The 17497-nt window shown below is 55.6% G+C and overlaps 1 protein-coding gene across 1 annotated transcript in view; it reads left to right on the top strand.

Annotated features, from left to right (window-relative positions):
* The window catches only part of Whrn (whirlin), a gene marked incomplete at its 5' end in the record, with an annotated part of 86172 nt that overhangs the window by 64321 nt on the left and 4354 nt on the right, over positions 1 to 17497 (top strand). The window contains 6 exons of the mRNA XM_010639468.1: positions 2085 to 2287; positions 3199 to 3235; positions 4408 to 4620; positions 5297 to 5506; positions 7893 to 7925; positions 16701 to 16772. Of these exons, the coding sequence (XP_010637770.1) occupies positions 2085 to 2287; positions 3199 to 3235; positions 4408 to 4620; positions 5297 to 5506; positions 7893 to 7925; positions 16701 to 16772 (768 nt within the window). The remainder of the gene's footprint in view (positions 1 to 2084; positions 2288 to 3198; positions 3236 to 4407; positions 4621 to 5296; positions 5507 to 7892; positions 7926 to 16700; positions 16773 to 17497) is intronic.

Below are 17497 nucleotides of genomic sequence, written 5' to 3'. Positions count from 1 at the left end.
ACTCAGGGTCTTTACACTGAGCTACATCCTCAGCCCCCCCCCCTTTTACTATAAGTTGCCTAAACTGGGCTTGCACTTGTGATCCTCCTGTCTCGGCTTCCTAGAGTGCTGGGATTATAAGTGTGCACCACCACATCTGGCTTGAAACCCAAAACTTTGAATGCTGATGTCATGCTCCATAGATTTCAGATTTCAGACCATTTCAGATTTCAGATTTTCTCATTAGGGGTGCTCAATAGGTAAAGTATGTGCAAATGTCACAAAGCCTGAGAGGCACTGGCATCTGAAATGCTTCTGATGCCAAGCATTTTGCACGAGGGATCCTTGGCTGTGGTGCTTATCCTCCGGGAACTTCTATGCTCTCACAAGGGAAGTGGGGAGCAGTAGTGCCTCCTCCCCAGATGCTGGGGACATGTAGTTAGGAGAAGCATGTAAAGGCACTGACAAGGCTGGTGTCACCCGATCATCCGGTTGGGGTCAGGCACAGATGGGTCTGAGGTAGGAACGGGTGGGAATGAGTGTCATTTACATTCTCTGGGTGTGTTTCCACTGAATTCCCACTGTGTGGGGGCCCCGGGGACACAGTGTGGAGATGCTGGTTGGAAAACCCATGTATGGCATCAGACTGAGCTCATTTGTGACTTGTGAGCAACACAGAGCCTAAGCAGGGCAGCACAGCACCTGACACAGGGCGGGGTGGTGACGCTGGCGGTCACTCAGTTTGCAGTGCAGACGGTCCACACTGCCTGGATAGTAGATGCAAAGAGGCAGTATGCCACCCCTGAGCCCACCAGAGCCAGGGTAGAGGGGGAAAGGTATTTTGTATTTGTAAGCACCTTTTATCCTAAAAATTCCACATTGCACACAACTGCTCTAGAAGACAGACCCGGAACTAGGGTCCCATCTTTTTCCCTCCCAATCCTGTTTGTCTCAGCTTTTTCCGAGGGTGGCTTTGAAAATGCTGGTGAAACCCGTGAGCATCGATCATGTGCTGTCAGCAGGCTGGGGAGGAGAAAAGCAGCCAAAAATAGCAGGGTGGCATTTCCAGGCTGCCCTTCATGCTGGGGGCTGGGACCTCGGGCAGCCCCTTCCCACCCATGGGCCTCAGTTTCCCTACTGGGATAAGACACCCTCTCTGTGTCATCATTCCTCAGGTCCCTCTGGTCTCTGTTGCTTGTGTTTACCATGGATTTATTTTTATCAGAAGACTAGGGTTTTTTTTTTAATCCTTTCATTAAAAATGTGCTTGTATGTTTGTATTTTTTTATTACAAAATAAAACTGCGATTGTAAGAACCCAAGCAGTATGTGTTGCTTCAGTGGGAGACCAGTAGTCTCATGTATTGCTTTTTGTCTTCAGTAAATTAAAACATTGTTTGCCATTTTAAGGTGTGATAAGAACTCAGCCATAAAGAAGCAAAAAACCGCATCATTTGCAGAAAAAATGGATAGAACTCAGGACCTTCATGCTAAGCGAACTAAGCCAGGCTTAGAAAGTTAAATATCACATGTGTTCTCTCATATGAGAGACCTGAAATATAAATAAATGAATGAGAGATGATAAGAAACTAGAAGGTCAACTCTGGGAGCAGGGGAAGGGGATTAGTAAGAGGATAGGGCAGGAGGGGGCAGTGATGGAAAATGAGCAAGACCTGTTATATGGATTCCCCAAGATGAATGTTACCTTCTGTACTGCAAACACCTGTTAATAATATTTTTTTAAAAAAAGAAAGTATGCTTGAGGTAAAGACTCTCAACAGTGTAGAGGTATATAAGGAAGAAAATGGAGTCTGCTCTAATACCTCCCTGTCATCTTACCCCTTAATTCACCCGTCACTCTGGTCTCTAAGCTTATTTCTAGATCTGGGGATTTTAGGGAATGTCGTGGGGTTGGGATGGAGTTAGAAGCAAGCCCTGCCACTGCCTTGCTGTGTAGCCCTCAGGCATCCATACCACCTCTCTGGGCCTCCATGACCTCCTTGGCAGGCTGGAGGAAGAAGGATTAGGGCCAGGCTGTGAAGACCCCCGGTGTGAGTCAGGATCCTTTGAACAGCCGGGTTAACTGCTGTGCCTGGGTCTGGGCAGGTCGGGGACCAGATTCTGGAGGTGAACGGGCGGAGCTTTCTCAACATCCTGCACGACGAGGCTGTAAAGCTGCTCAAGTCGTCTCGGCACCTCATTCTGACCGTGAAAGACGTGGGGCGCCTGCCGCACGCGCGCACCACCGTGGACGAGACCAAATGGATCGCCAGTTCCCGGATCGCGGACAGCGCTGCCGGCTCTCCAGGGTCTGGCTCTGTGCTTGCACTCGGGACCCAGGGAGGGTTCTGCGAGCCGGGTGGGGGGATCCCCACCAGCACAGGTCCCTCCAGTCCAAGGGCATGACGGGGCCACGTCCCGCTGCTCTGTGCTCGTTGCCCCTAGGAAGCTGAGATGTACTGCCGAGGCCCGAGTCCTTCACTTGCTGTAGGGCAGATCACAACTCATCCTTGGGTGTTTCATCTGAAAAGTGAGACCCTAACGCTGTCCCCACCCCAGCCCTGCCAATGCCAACCCCTGAGGTTAATTTGAGCTAAGAGCCTTGGACATCCTAAAACTCGGTGCCGCTGTTGCCAGGTGACTGCGTGGTGACTGCTGTGTCACCTCTGGTCTTCTTCCGTCTCAGCCTGGTGTCTGGCGGCTTCCGGCCACATAAACCCCCACCACCACCGTCTTCTTTCTCTCCTTCCCTCTCTTCCTTTCTGTCACCACACAGTATTTTAAGTCGTTTGAAATTAGTTTCCAGCATTTTAAAAAAACACCAGGTTCCTGTACAAAACTGGATTTCTGGCATTTTTTTTTTTTAAAGCAGGAAGTCTGGCTGCCGAGCCTACATTTTTTCATGACAACATGGGCTGAGGTGGACAGAGTCCCCTGCAAGTGGTCCCTGAGGACCTCGGTGCGTCAGGCCCAGCTCCCCAGGGCAGGGTGACCCTGCTGCCGTCTCTGTTCAGAGTGCTCTCCTAAGTGCTGTTGCTCTTGGTCCTGTAGGATTGGAAACAAGGCAGCTAGCAACTCGAATGGTATTAGAATCACTGCCCGTGTTGTCGATGGGGAGGCTGGAGGCCACCTGTCTGCCCAGGGACCCCGCTGAGCCTTTCCTGGCTCAGCCGCTCCATCTGCTCAGATCCGTGCCTGAAGAGCTTGTCTCTCTCCACAGGTTTCCGGGGGACCTCACCACAGAGGGGACAAACAAGGTAAGGGATTCCTCGTCTCGTCGGGGGGTGTCCTCAGCTTCTTCCTAGCTCTCAGCTCAGGTCGCAGCCCGGGCAGTGTGCTGAGCGTGTTTCAGCCAGGCAGCTCCCTGCCCCTCAGGATTCCTGCCAGGTTCCAGCCATGGAGCCCGCTTCCGGGCTGAGGGCAGCAAACAGAACCAGCCAGGTCCCTGTCTCCACGGAGGTCACAGCCCATGAAAGAGACATCTAAAACCCAAACACGCCTTCCAACAGATAAAGTACCTACGTAGACAAGATGCCTGGTGTAGGGGCCCGTGAGAGAGGAGACAGCAAGCACAGAAGGCTCAGGAGGCCAGGGAGGACCGTGACACAGTCGGAGTGGCACATGTTAGGGCCCGAGGCAGGCAGAGCGCTTGGCTTATTGGAGGAGCTGAAGAAAAGTGAGTGTAGGGGGAGCTGGGTGTGACACGGCAGCAGGCAGGATGCTTAGCTCTCACAGGCTTTGTGGGCCACCAGAAGAGGCCTGGCTTCTAACCTGGAAAATGAATGCCATTAAAAGCCTTTTAAGCAGGGGCCACACGTGGAGGGACGGGTTTTTTTACAACAGCATTTTAGCAGCAGGCCAGGGACCTGGAGGGGACACTGATAAATGGTGTCTTAGACTCAGCTGGTGACAGGGAAGGCAATGGAGGGCAGGAGTGGGGTACGTGCAGATCTGAATCATAGTTTGGAATTGCAGGTGCTGATGTCGTCCCTGGTTTACCACGGGAGATAGCGAAACCTAGGGAATAAATGGGACCCTCTTTGACACTGCTGGCCTCTGACTGGATGCAGGGAACCAGAGGTGGCATGAAAGTGCTGTGTGTAGCTCGGCGTGGTGGGATTGAAAGTTTGAGCCCACCCTGAGCAACTTAGCAAGATTCTGTCTCAAAACAAAAATCATTTTAAAAGGGCTGAGGATATAGCTCAGTGTGAAGGCCCTGAGTTCAATCATTAGAACTAAAAAGGGAAGAGAGCAAATGAAAAGAGCACTGTGTGAGCGCTTTGCAGCTACATGAGGCCGATCGGAGACTCGGGTCATGCAGAGACCCCTGAGAGCTTTCAGAAACTGCCCCCTCCCTCTGCGGCTGCCCCCGGCTTGGCCCAGTCCCATCAGTTCAGCATCCCCAGGCCGCTGTGTTCCTGTCTTTCAGCTGGGATTTTACAAGGGCCCAGCTGGCTCCCAGGTGACCCTGAGCAGCCTGGGGAACCAGACGCGAGTGCTGCTGGAGGAGCAGGCCCGTCACGTGCTGAATGGGCAGGAGTGTGCCACCATGGCCTACTACCTGGACCAGTACCGCAGGGGCAGCATCTCCGTGGAGGCCCTCGCCACCGCCCTGTTCGAGCTGCTCAACACCCACGCGAAGGTGACCTGTACTGAGCACCTCCCGGGAGTCAGCCAAACCGAGCCAGGGCAGACACTGGGAACGGTGGTGTCCCCACCCTACCAGAGGGCGCACCAGCCCCGGGGAACACAGACAAAGGCCCCTGATTGGCCCCGGTGCTGCGTGCACATTTGGAATCATTTGGAATCATTTGGAATCACAATTGCTTTTAAAAAGCAGTTTCCCGGTGAACTCCCCCCAGCGGTCAGTCATTGTCACGAGCCCTGGGTGGCCATGCGGGGCCGCGAGCTCTGAGACCCAGCTCCAGTGGAAGTCTGAGGAAGGAGTGGTCCAGTCCATCAGGAGGGTGGACATTTGGGAAGACTTGAGAAGAAACCTGATTTGGGAGAAATAAGACTTGGGGGTGGAAGACACAGCCAAGGGCCTCAAAACGTAAAACACCACAGTGTCTTCAGAGATTGGCAGTCCTGTGTGCGTATGGAAAAGGAGAAGGTGACAGGGAGGCAGGAGGCAGATGATGCTGGAGCCAGTGTACAGATGCAGGTGTTTGGACTTTCTCCCGAGGGTACTGGGGAGCCATAGTGTGTTAAGGAGTGAAGGTCAAATTTGCATGCAGGTGATTTGGAAGTATCAGGGTTACTGGGCCTACCTGTTGGAAGAGTCCTTTGCTGAGTGTCCTGTTTGTCCCCATCTGCAGTTCGCACTCCTCTCTGAAGTGAGAGGCACCATCTCCCCGCAAGACCTGGACCGCTTCGACCACCTGGTGCTGAGGCGGGAGATCGAGTCCATGAAGGCAAGGCAGCCACCAGGCCCCGGGGCTGGGGACACCTACTCTGTGGTTTCCTACAGTGACACGGGCTCATCCACTGGAAGCCACGGCACCTCCACCACTGTCAGCTCGGCCAGGGTGAGCTGCCTGGGCCCTGTCCCTGGCTCCCTGGCTTGAAGGTCAGGGAAGAGTGAACACACGACTTTGGAGTGAGACCAGTCGGTGTGGGATCCCAGCCCCAACCTTCCCATCTCCTTCCTTGCCTCTCTGAGCCTCAGTCTCTTCATCTCTAGTCACCTAATTATCGAGTACCTACTGTGTGCAAGGCAGGCAGGGGTCTAGGGGTTGGCTGGTTATGTATGGGGGTGGACAAATACATGCATAATTACGATCCCTGCAAGGATCAAATGAGAGGCACAGCAGAGTCTGGCACCACGGTGCCTGACTTGGGCAGTCCTTTAATCGCTGGCAGTGGGCACGGCGTCCTCGAGAAGGGAGGAGTCAGGCTGGAGGCCAGGAGCCGGCATGATTCCTCTCTCCCCTCCACAAGCTCTGTTCTTACCTTTGGACATCCAGCCCTGCTCTTCCATGGGGGTGGGGGAGGCAGTGCTTCTCAAGCACCATGGCTCCCCTGTGCTGGACTGGGTGCTAGGAATGGGACCTCATTCCGGGGGATCTCAGCACCTGCTCAGTGGAGGGCAGGGTGTCCAGGGCTGTGGACCAAGTGGTCAGTGGGTGTAGACGGGCGTGTGCCCCTCTTTCTTGCAGACACAACTCCCATTTGGCCTTAACTGAGCTCTAGGGCTCTGGGTTTCTGGGGATCTTCTCCTCCTGGTCCCCTCTTTCCAATCCCTCATCACCTCCATCTCCAAGAGTCCTCCTCCCTTCCGGGATGACCCAGAAGCTGCCATGACCAGACCCTCTACAGCTCTGGGCAGGCTGTAATGGAGGCTGTTTCACCGTTCTGGAAGAGCAGTTCACTTCTGGGCAGGGAGAGGCCTCTCTTCCCCCTTGCAGATGCAAGTCAGGCTCTGATCAGCACCTGGCTGTGGGCTGAGTGGTGAGCTAGATTCAGACTATCGGCCTCTACCTCCCGGGCCTTATGCCTCTGGGTTCAGCTGTGGCTGAGACTGGCCTTGAAAAGGTCCATGGGAAGCTTCAGGAGCCATAAGCCGGAGCGCTAAAACTTGACTGGCTGCAGGCTGTGGTTCTGGGATGGTCCCTTCAGAATCAGGAGCCAGCTCCAGAGTGGAAAGTGAGGGTGTCTCCTTCCCTGGGAGGCTGATCTGGGTTTAACCCTGGCCTCCCTGGGCCTCAGTTTCCCCATGGATAAATGGCCTGAAGATCTGCTGGCTCTGGCTACAGCAGCCCAGGGCCCTGGGACAGGTCAGACTGGAGGACCGGAGGAAGCAGGGTGACCGCTGTGCCCAGAAAGATCGCTGCAGGGTCAGAAGCCCCCAGCCCCAGTTCACAACTGGCCCAAATGACCTTGTTCCGGCCAGGAGTGTCTCCCCTGCCCAAGAAACACTTCCTCAGGGTGCTCCCGGCCCCCGCTGTGGCAGGTGTGACCCCACGCTGCCAGAGGGTCTCGGTACAAATGAGAGCACCCGAAGATGGCAGAGCTCAGGCCACCAGCAGATGGCTTCAAGCAGGGAGATTTTGAGGGCAGATGGAACAAGTGGTCCTAAAGCCCTCCCTCGGTGTCTGGGATGGGACAACTCTGAGCGACTTTTTATGAGTCTGACAGGCCAGGAATCTCATGCTTAACAGGGTGAGCTCCATCCAGGGCTGCGGCAGGGGATTTCTAGAGAAAACCACGCAGGTGGAGAGGCAGCTGCAAAGTCACCTCGCCTCTCAGTGCCTCAGTTTCCTCCCATACAAAGGGGTTGTGACACCACGTCCCCAGACACTTGAGAAGAGAGAGCATGCCCATCAGCCTGGGACCAGAGACTGCCAGTGCCAGCATTCTGGGGCTGTCTTCTCCCTCTGTAGAGCAGGGAAGCCTTGGTTCCTTCGGACCCACCCTGTCCTTGCCAAAAAAGCACCTGCTTCATGCCCAGGTCATCATGGACACTTGTAGGCTCTGGAAAGGATAGGCTAAGGGCTGGCCTCTTCCCCTTGACCTTCAGCCTCTCCCTGAAGTCTGTGCCAGACTGCAGATTCTCTGCCAGTGCAGGGCTCGGTCTTCTTGAAGTCTCAGCCTCCTCTGCCCAAGTCTCCTAGGCAGGGCGCTCCTTGAAGCTCCACCTCTCACGAGGATGTGCGACCTTGGACATGGCACTTGCCTGCTCCCAGCCTGTTTGGGGCCTTCCCTGGTCCTCTCCCTCCTTCATTCCTGTTCCTGCCCAGAGCGGTCAGGCTGGCTTGAAAAAGGAGTTGGAGTCTCCTGCTCATTTTGCACCTGTGTGTGTATGTATGTGTGTGTGTGTTTAGAGAGGGGTTGTTGCTGTGGCCACTTAATTCCCTCAAGTTTATTTGATGTATTTTCTTTTTGCCTTTTCCGCCCACCCCCTGCCACCCCCAGGAGCGGCTGCTGTGGCTTATAGACCTGATGGAGGTACCGTCCTTTCTGCAGGGTGGGACTGTGTGTGCCCCGGGATTCTTTAGCCAGGGCAGAGCCGGGGATCGTACCCCTCCCTGCCATCCCTCACATCTGCATCTGTCCCCGGTGGGGACTGGGTTTTCTTCTCCTGCTCACTGTCAACCAGTTCATCAGGTGTCCTCAGGCTCTGGGGCGAGGAAGCCCACTGTTCAGATCCCAACTCTGTTCCTTCCTTGCTGTGTGATCTCGAAGTAGTTTCCCCTCTCTGAGCTCATCTTTAGGATCTGTAAAGGTGTGGAGATCATTTCTGTGCCCTGCTCCTGAGAGCCTTCTCAGCCTTTGCACAGACCACACATTCTGTCTGTCAGGCCTGTTGTCCTTCCTGCTTCCGTCGCCTGTGGGCCCAGCAGCCCATATCTCAGGGGCCACTTCCTCCAGGAAGCCTCCCCTGACCCTCTCAAGTGCAGCCCTCCGACCCCAGGCTCCTCCAGGCCAGGCTTACATCCATCATGGCCTCTTGTCTCAGAGCATCCTCATCATCTCTAGGCTGTGCAGTCACCCGCTGGACCACCAGCTGCTCAGGGAAGCAGCCATGTCTGCAACTCCTGTCCTTTGTGCCCAGCACAAAGCCTGGTATCTTAATGCTTTTCAGCCATCTCTTCTGTGGCCCTCCCAGGAGCTACAGGCGGCCATTAGAGCTGCAGCCCCCATTTTACAGAGAAGGAAACTAATGCTCAGAGGGGAGATGCAACTTGTCTAAGGTCACACAGCAAGTGAGAGGTGGAGCTGAGACTGGGAACCCAGCCTGGTGGACTCTGAGTGGTGATGTGAGCCCTGCTGTCTGCTGTGGTTCTTCCTTGCTGGGCATCACTTAGCATCCATCTGTCTGTCCTGTCATCTCTCTCCTCCCTTCCTCTTCCTCTTCTTTCCCTTCTGTTACAAATTGTGTACGAGTCCTGGCCATGTGCTAGGTGTTGGGATACAGGGTAACAAGCAAGGTGGAGCTCAGAAGGGAGCAGCAATGCTAGGCAAGAGTGCTTCCAAGAATGCAGTCTGTGGTGGCCCCTGCAGGCCTGGGCAGTGGCACCGTCCCCTCCAACTGCTACACACACACCCTGTGCTCCCAGGCCACCTGCTCATGGGGCCATGGGACAGATGCCCCTCCACTCGGAAGCCCCTCCTGCAGCTCACCTGGTCCTGGGAGTCCAGAGCCTCCCACCCTGGTCTGCTCTGTCCCAAGGCACAGTACGCACCCTCAGGAAAACCCCCACCTTGCCTCAGTCTCCCACCTGCCCAAACAAGGCAGGTCACCAGGATTCCTTTCATTCCGCATCTTCTTGAACCATGCCTGGAAAATATTTAGGGCGGCACAGCAAAGAATGGCAACTGTGCCCTGGGAGCTCTGTGCATGTGACCCAGGGCTGCAGCGTTCCTCCAAGGAGAGAAAGAGGCAGAGACGACACTCATTTCCCACTGAGTGCCAGGTGCTGTTCTGCAGCCCTACCACGCATTCCTGAGCTTGGGCTGCAGTAATGCCAAGTAACAAACAGCACCAAATCTCAGCAGAGCACGGCCGAACACATTGCTTTCTGCTGTCCCAAGTCCCTCTCCGCTTAGCTCACTTGTTTTTCCAATCTCCATTAACACACCCGCCGACTTATTTTACCTTCAGCATCAGTTTCTGTCTGCGCTAATGAGGGTGAGCTGTGGGGGACAAGAGAAAGTACCTGTTTCCTGTCTGCATCCTCGGTGCTGGCCCAGGCACCCAGAGGAGCCCAGGAAATGTAGACAAGAAACTAAACGGAAGCCACTCCCACAGGCACCTGCAGGGTTATCTTCTCAACATTTCCCTCCTACACCAGAGAAAGTGCCCTTTGCTCTGGCCTCCAGACACACAGGCGGCATCGGGCACCGGGCCCCCATGACCCAGAAGCCCAGACATTGCCCCAGATGGAACCAGTTTCCCTTGAGCCCCAGTTCTGGGCCCTGTGCAGGGATCCGTCCCAGGTCCAGCGTGACTCTCTCTGCAGCCATGTTCCCTCAGTGCAGTCAGTCAAAGGAAATCTGATGCTCCCGAAGACAGACCGCACTTGCTTCCCATTGGTCTGAGAGTCAGCCTCGATCATTTTTGGCTGCCTGCAAGCAATCTCATTTTCCCCCATAAAGATGTTGGCCAGGAGAGCAGAGTGAGGAAGGGCTGTAGGCATTTCTGGAATTCTTCATCTAATACAAGCAGCCCGTGACAGAGGGGCTTCACCACACGGGCTTTGGAGTTCAGCCAACCGGGTCACCTTAGGCAGGTGACTTGAGCCTTCTGAGCCTCAGTTTCTACATCTCTGTGTAGGCCGGGGAGACCAGGTGCCTGTGAGTTGTTCAGCAAGAGCAGGTGGATCTGCAGGTGTGGACCGTGCACAGTTGAATTGCAGGTCTAGAGCTGGGTCCCACTGAAGAGGGCTGGAGAGGAAAGGGAGTCCACAGAGCAGTAGGACCGGCCCTGGCGTTGACCTCAGGCTTTCCCACCCTGACTCCAGAGCTTCTGTCCACAATATCCTGCCCCCAAAGGCCTCAAAATCCCGCTCCCCTTCTGTGCCCAGCCAGGTTGCATCAGCTTCCTCTCTGGCTTGGGCACAGCCAGGATGCTGGAGCTTAGACTGAGGGCCTCTGCCCCGCTACCTTCCCACTGTGGTCCAGCCTGCCTAGGGCAGGGTGAAACCCATCCAGCCATCTATCATGGGAGCTTGTGTTGAGTGAGTCCTCCCTGCTGGGCATGAGCCTGACCCTTGGAGTTTAGCGTGTCCAGTGCAGGAGGCCGTCTCTAATAAAGCAGTCTACCACATTCACTTCAGTCCTGCAAAGGGTGGGGGACCGCAGGAGACTGGAGCATCCGGGAGAAATGTGCAAACTCAAATCCATAGTGTGGCGTCTGCCAGGCAGCAGTGAGGTGGAGACCGTGCAGGAGCGGGAGTGGAGCTGGGGGCCCGCAGCCACTGGGAGCAGTGAAGGAGTCAGTGTTGAGAGTGATGGAGGACGGGTGAGGGGAAGGCGGGCACCTGAGCTTAACTCTAATGCAGTAACGCTCCGAGCACCAAACGCCATCCCGTTTGGCTCTAAGGTGCCTCCCTGTGTGTGCTGTGGGGCCAGGAGGAGGACGGGGAGACCCAAGGGACTGCTGTCCAGATCCTCAGATAGATAGCCCTACCCACCATCCCAGGAAGCTGCCAAGTGTCCTGAAGGGCCACTTGGAGGCTGGAGTGCTCCCCACCCCTTGAGTAGAGCAGCTCACTGTACCCCAGGGAGCCTCAGCACCCGCACCTTCAGAGCTGTATTTCCCCAGGGCATTAGGGGCCCCTGGGGTGGGCGTGCTTTACCTCAGCCACGTCTGAAGGGGGCATTGTCCCAGCTTGTGCTTTGCTTCATCTACCTCCCACCTGCCTCCCGCCCTAGGACTGGGGCGCTGGAGATGTTTCCACCAGACAAGGCTTCTGGAGGCTGGGAACCCCAGGGGCCTCTTCCCAGAAGACACTTCTACCTATTTAAAAACAAAATACACGGGACAACCAAGGCAGCAACTGCATGGTAAAATCCCATTTTCAGACTACGGAAGCTTACAGTAAAACATGCTGCTTTCCTTGTTTCCGGCTCTGGTGACAAAGTAGAGCTCCAGGTCAGTAGCCACTGTCATTGCCAATTGTGGCATCTACAGCAACTGGGATGCGATAGGAGAGGTCGGCCGTTTCTCTCGGGGACTGGCTGAGCTGCTGAGGCAGTTACTGAGCATGAAAGTGGACTTTTGTCTCCTGGCTGGGCCCTTGGGTCCCTGTGTGACCTGCTGGAGCCTTGTTTCTCACGCCTGTCCTAGGGTTCTTCCAGCTCCTCCTAACCTCCTGAGGATTCAGGTCAGGCTTTTCTTCCCTGGGGAAGGAGAGACAGGGGCATCTTTCCGCTTAACAGAAGGGAGCAAGACCTGGGTAACTGTCACAGGCACACGGAGATGTGGCTCCCCTGCCTCTGTCTTCTCTTCAGAATCCTTCCCTTCCCTTTCTGCCATCTTCTTATGCTTTTCCACCTGCTATCCATCCCCTCTCTGTCCCTTGTCAGTAGCCCCTTTGGGCAGAAGTCTGGGCCTGGTGACCTTTGGGAAGCTTCTGTGACTCAGTGCCTCCGTTTCTGCACGTAGGAGACAGGAAGGGGCTTCCTGCCTCAGGTCCCAGGTGCATTCTGGGGTAGGAGTCGAGAGCTGGTTGACCTGACAGGAGAGTAATGAAGCTAGAAGAACAAAGAGCTGAAAATAGCCCTTTACGTAAGCATCCTCCATCCGTCCTGGAGCTGGGACCATGCTGGGGAGCAGAGGGGCCCCATTCTGCTGAGGCTCTGGGCACCCACAGCTCCTGGGCCTGGACACCCTCCAGGCCTCACCTGTGTGTTTCCAGGATCCCTGCTGTTCTGCTCACTTTGTCCCCTCTCTCTTGCCCCAAACCAGATTTTTGTGACTCTGCACCCAGACTGGGCCGACTCAGACTATAGATAAGGGGCTCTTTCCTCCACAGGAAAGGACTGTACTGCATGGCATGCCCGGCTGGAAAGAAGGGGATGATGTCAGCAGGCCCGGAAGGCATCCTGGCCTCGTGGGAAGTGGGGTTTCTGTCTGGGATACTGAGTCAGGCCTTGAAGAGAGACTAGAGAGAATCGCTTGGTGTCCTGCCCTATCCTCCTGTGTGCCCTTGGGCTGGTGACATTCTGTCTCTGAGACTCGGCCACCCAGTTGTAGAGGGGGTGAAGGGTCTCACCTGGGAGGATCACTTGACTCCTGGGGGGGCAGGAGGTGACCAGGACGAGCAGACGTGCACCCTGATCTTGGGCCTCTCCAGAAGCCTGCCTTCGAGCTGTTCTGCTGATGCATCCCCAGGCCTGAATCCAACCACTGCCTATAGCTTTTTTGGATGTGTGAGGATCGGACTTCTGAGGGCCTGGACCATCAGGCAGATGGAGTCTGGCAGGGCTCTGGCCATCTGCCTGCTCCACTTTAGCCACGTGTCCACCCCTCTCCCTCTCCTCCAGCCCCACCTTCTGTCCCAACTCCAGAGAGTGAGGCTGAGGCCCAAGGCCAGCAATGGCCACCTTCTCACTCATGCCAGAGGGCCTCTGGCTCCTGGGATTTCAGGGCACCGTCCGGTTCCTGGGTAGGGCAGGGCAGAGCAGGATGGGCTTTGGTGTGACCCTGACCTGGCTTGGAAACCCGATCTGCTGTACAATGGCTGTGTGACCTTGAACCAGTCACTTCCCTCTCTAAGCTTTGGTGGCAGCAGATGTGACGGGGAAATTCACAGGCTCTGCTCTCGGGTCGTTGGGGGTCCCTGCGATGGTGAAGGTGGAGCCCCCAACATGGCCCTCCGGAGCTCCTAGCTCTCTAATGCGCTTTCCAGGAGAAAGTCACACCCTCCCAGAGCTCCCAGGAAGTGTTTACTGAGTGACTAACAAATGTTCAAAGCTCCTACAGCACTAGAGCAGGGGTAACCTGTCTGGCTTCAGCAGAGCATTGTCATCTGTCATCTGAGCCTCCCCCAGGGCCGCCTGCAGGGTGAATCCAGGAGCAGGGTTGCAGCTGCTCTTGTCCTTGCTGAAGATGTCTCCTGTGGAAGCCAGGGCCATAGCTGTTGAGTCTTGGGAAAGGCTTGCTGGAGCCGCCTGGCCGGACTCACTGGCCACTCTCATCCAGGGAGCAGCACACTCAAGAGGGCTTGGAGGACCGGCATGGGCGAAGGCAGATTTGCAAGGCTTCTGTTGAGTGTCACGCTTGCCTTCCCCCTGCATGACTCCAGGCGAGGGCCGTCTGGGTGCTAACACGTCCCCTGCACAAGGCAGGTGCTGCTGTCACCCCATTTCACAGATGAGGAAACTGAGGATGGAGAGGTTCAGTAATTTGCCCACCCAGCTGTAACTGTGTGTGATCGTAAAGAAACCTCCAAGGTGGCAAAGGCAGGGCTGGTGTCACTGGACAAGAGGGCCAAGTGTCTTGTTGGGGAGGTGTTTGTCACTGGCCCTGGAGCCGTGGGCCCTCTGCCTGCCCTGGGATTTGCTGGCCTCAGGTTGATCAGCAGAGAGGGCAATCTGTGTGCTAGGCCCTGCTTCGGGCTGTGGAGTCAGGGAGCCTATGCTCCCACCCCCTGGACCATGTGAATGTCCCCCCGCCATGACTGTGGCCCCACCCACGAAGGCCCCCTCCCGCTTCCACCTCCCTCACAGTTCTGGCTATGGCTGGATTCCCTCACCCACTGACTCATGAATGTGCCTAATAGACATTCACTGAGCAACCACTGTTCCGAGTGGAGACCCAGTGGTCACAAGTCCTGCCTTCTCAGAGTTTCTGTCCTAGTTGGAGAGATAGTAAAGTTGGGCTGTGATAAACATTACACAGAAAAACATAGCAAGCTTGGGATAGATGGGGCTGTGGGGGCAATGCTGTCACAGATGGGGCCAGTCTAGGAGGGCCTTGTGAAGGAAGAACTAAACAAAGTGGGGGAAGGAGCCATAATCATGGTGCAGCTAGAGAGAGCAGCAAGTGCAAAGGTCCTGAGGTGGGAACAATCCCCTTGTGCCAGAGGAATAGTGAGAAAGGGTGCAGTTGTGTGAAGTGTGGAATTTCCTCCAAGCAAGATGGAAAGGTCCCAGGGTCACAGACTGGGGAGAGGTGTGACCTGATGAGGTTTTCAGAATGTAGCTGGCTGCTGGCTGGAGCATGGTGGTCATGGGAAAGAGACAGGAAAGCAGGGCAGGGGTGGAGGTGGGGTTGTGATTTTCCATGGGATGGTCAGGTAGTCCGAGAGGAGGACCTGGAAGGCGAGCCAGCAGAGCCTGCCTTGTGCATGGGTGGGTCGTGGATCAGGAGGCAGAGGCAGCAGCCAATAGCAAGAGGGGGTGGAGCAAAAGGACTCTGCATAGAAGGCAAAGGTGACCTTATCTCCATTGCAACCCACCACCCTCAGGATCAAGCCCAGGCTTCTCTCCTATGGAGCTGACAGCTGCCCGGCAGATTCTCCCTCCTGCCTCACCTGCACTTTTCTGTGTCTGAAATACCCACCTTGCCCTTCGTGCCCTGTTCACCTGCATGACACAGCTTTGAGCTGCACCACCTCTTCCAGGAAGCCTCCCTGGACCGCCCCAACCCTAGGCATACGATGCCTAGTGCCTGCGCGTTGCCCCCTCTGCAGTCTCCTCCTGACCCCTCTGTCTCCAAACTCCTGACAGCAGGATGATGTCTCACCTCCGCTTTGTCCCCAGCCCCTTCGGTCAGGAGCTTCAGAGACTCAGTGTTGAGGGCTCACCCGAGCCCTGAGTCAAGTGGCTGTGTTAGTCTTGGTTCCCCATAGAAACAGGACTAGCAGGATATACACAGCTACGCAAAAGACTTCCTGTGCGGGCTGAGAAGTCAGGACCATGATCTGTCATCAGCAGGCTGGGGCTGGGGAGAGCTGGTGACCTTGTTCCAGGATGAGTCTGAAGGCAGGAGACCCAGGAGAGCTGAGGGAGTGCTGTCTTAGTCACTTTCTCATCACTGGGACTCAATGCCCAACACCCGCACCTTGAAGGACAGAGGTTTATTTCGACTCACAGTTTGTAAAGGTTGTAGTCCATGGTTGGCTGACTGCACAGGAGAAGGCATGGCAGACTGGAAGCAGAGAGAGTGAAAGGAGGGGTGGGGAAAGGAGATAAAACCCTTCTAGGCCATGCCCCCCAGTGACCACCTCTTCAGGCCAGAACCCACCTCCTAATAGCAAGTCAACTATAGAGCTCCATACTCCAACACCACCTCCCAAAGTCCCACCTGTGAGCACACGAGGCTTTGAGGGGACGTAAAGACATAAACCATAACAAAGACAGTAAAGATGGCTCAGTGGAAGGGCTTGATAAGCATGTTCAAGGCCTTGGGTTCCATGCCCAGCACTGCAAAAACAAAAAAGCGACCCCTGAGAACAGGAGAAAATGGCCACCCCGGCACCAGAGAGCTCAACTTGCCCTTCTTCCACCATTTTATTCCATGGGGGCCCCCACATTGAGGAGGGTGACGATCACTCAGCCTTCACACTCAAATGCTCATCTCTTCCAGAAGCACCCCATGAACACACCCAGAAATATTTACCAGCTCTCTGGGCTGGTAAAGCTGAGATCAGTGGCAGAGGCCAACTGCCATCCTAGGCTCTGTGGGGTGGACAGAAATGGCTGCCTGAGCCCTCATGAGAGCCCAGCTCAGGCAGGAGCTCACTTCCGCCACCCAGAGAGGACGTTTTGCAGGAAGATGTCTCTTGAGGGAGCATTGGGGAAGGAAGGAGGAACTGAACATTTTTTTAAAAAATAAGGCCCAATTATATTTTAAGCCAACCCTTCAGGATTAAAGCTACTAGGAGTGGAGGGGTGTTCCCTGCCATTTCCCACTCGCGTGACCTCCTTTGCACTCCTGAGGTTCTGTTGCACTGTGGAGAGCGAGTGCCTGGGCTGGGGAGACATTGAGTCCGTTCAGCCCAGCACTACAACACTGAAGGCTGGGCCCAGGACACCTAGTCAAGCCCAAGACACCCCCGGCATCTCCAGGTACTTCAGGGCAGGCCTGAAAATGATCAGAAAGTCTCAAAGGAAAACTGACTTCTATGGGCAGAAAAGTTAGTTTTAATGGGTAAAAGTCAACAGAGCAGAGCATGTCAAATGTCACAAGGCCTCGCTGATTTGGCTGCACTGGAGGAGAGACTGGCCGTCCCCTCTCCTGTTTGTTCAGCTTGTTCTCCTGTCTGTTTCCAGAACACCCTGGACCTGGAGGAAACTGGTGAGGCCGTGCAGGGTGGGGCCAACGCCCTCCCCGACGTGTCCGTGGTAAGGCCCTGCCGGCCCCCGAGTGGTGCCCTGCCCTGCCTGGGTGGCTCAGGCGACCCCTGAGCTCCTCTTGGAAGGAGACACAGGATAGTGGAGAGGACAGGCCCACCTGCAGGCCTGCACACTGCCACACTGCCACCTTCCACGGGCCTGACTGGTTCCCTCCGGGTGACTTAAGTGGGGCTAAGTGGGTTCCGACTTTTGGTGTGCTACCTGAACCCTGACACAGCAAGCACAGACATCTGGAGCCACGAGAACACCCCCGCCAAGAGGCCACAGGCCTCGGCAGGATGTGCACGCTAGATACGCTGCAGAGTGATTCTGACCCTCATGGCATTCGAATGAATGGCCTGAACTTGAGCCAGATTGCCTGGGTTCAAATCCCACTTCTTCCGCTGAATGTGAGGCTTTGGGTAAATCCCTGAGCCCGTCTGTGCCTCTGTTTTCTCGTCTGTAATATGGGGATGATAACAGCATACCGCCCCATGAGTTTGTGGTGATAATTTAATGACTGAAGTCAAGCATGTAGCAGAGAGCACGTGAGGCTGTCAGAGCTGAGCAAGTGTTGGGTCTCGGCTGGGCTGCGAGGAAGAGAGTCACAGACTCCTCCACTGCCCCCACTCACCTGCTGTGCACAGGGTCCTCACAGCCCCACCTTGCTGCCGGGAATACTCTCCCCACGGCCCAGAGGTGCGCTCAGAGAGTTGCTGTGCCTCGCCGAGGGC

This window comes from Fukomys damarensis, unplaced genomic scaffold (assembly GCF_012274545.1).
Source record: "Fukomys damarensis isolate Sample0158 unplaced genomic scaffold, DMR_v1.0_HiC HiC_scaffold_36, whole genome shotgun sequence".
Taxonomy (NCBI): Eukaryota; Metazoa; Chordata; class Mammalia; order Rodentia; family Bathyergidae; genus Fukomys; species Fukomys damarensis.
The sequence above is the reverse complement of the archived record's forward strand: the minus strand, read 5'-3'. Positions and strand labels throughout refer to the sequence as shown.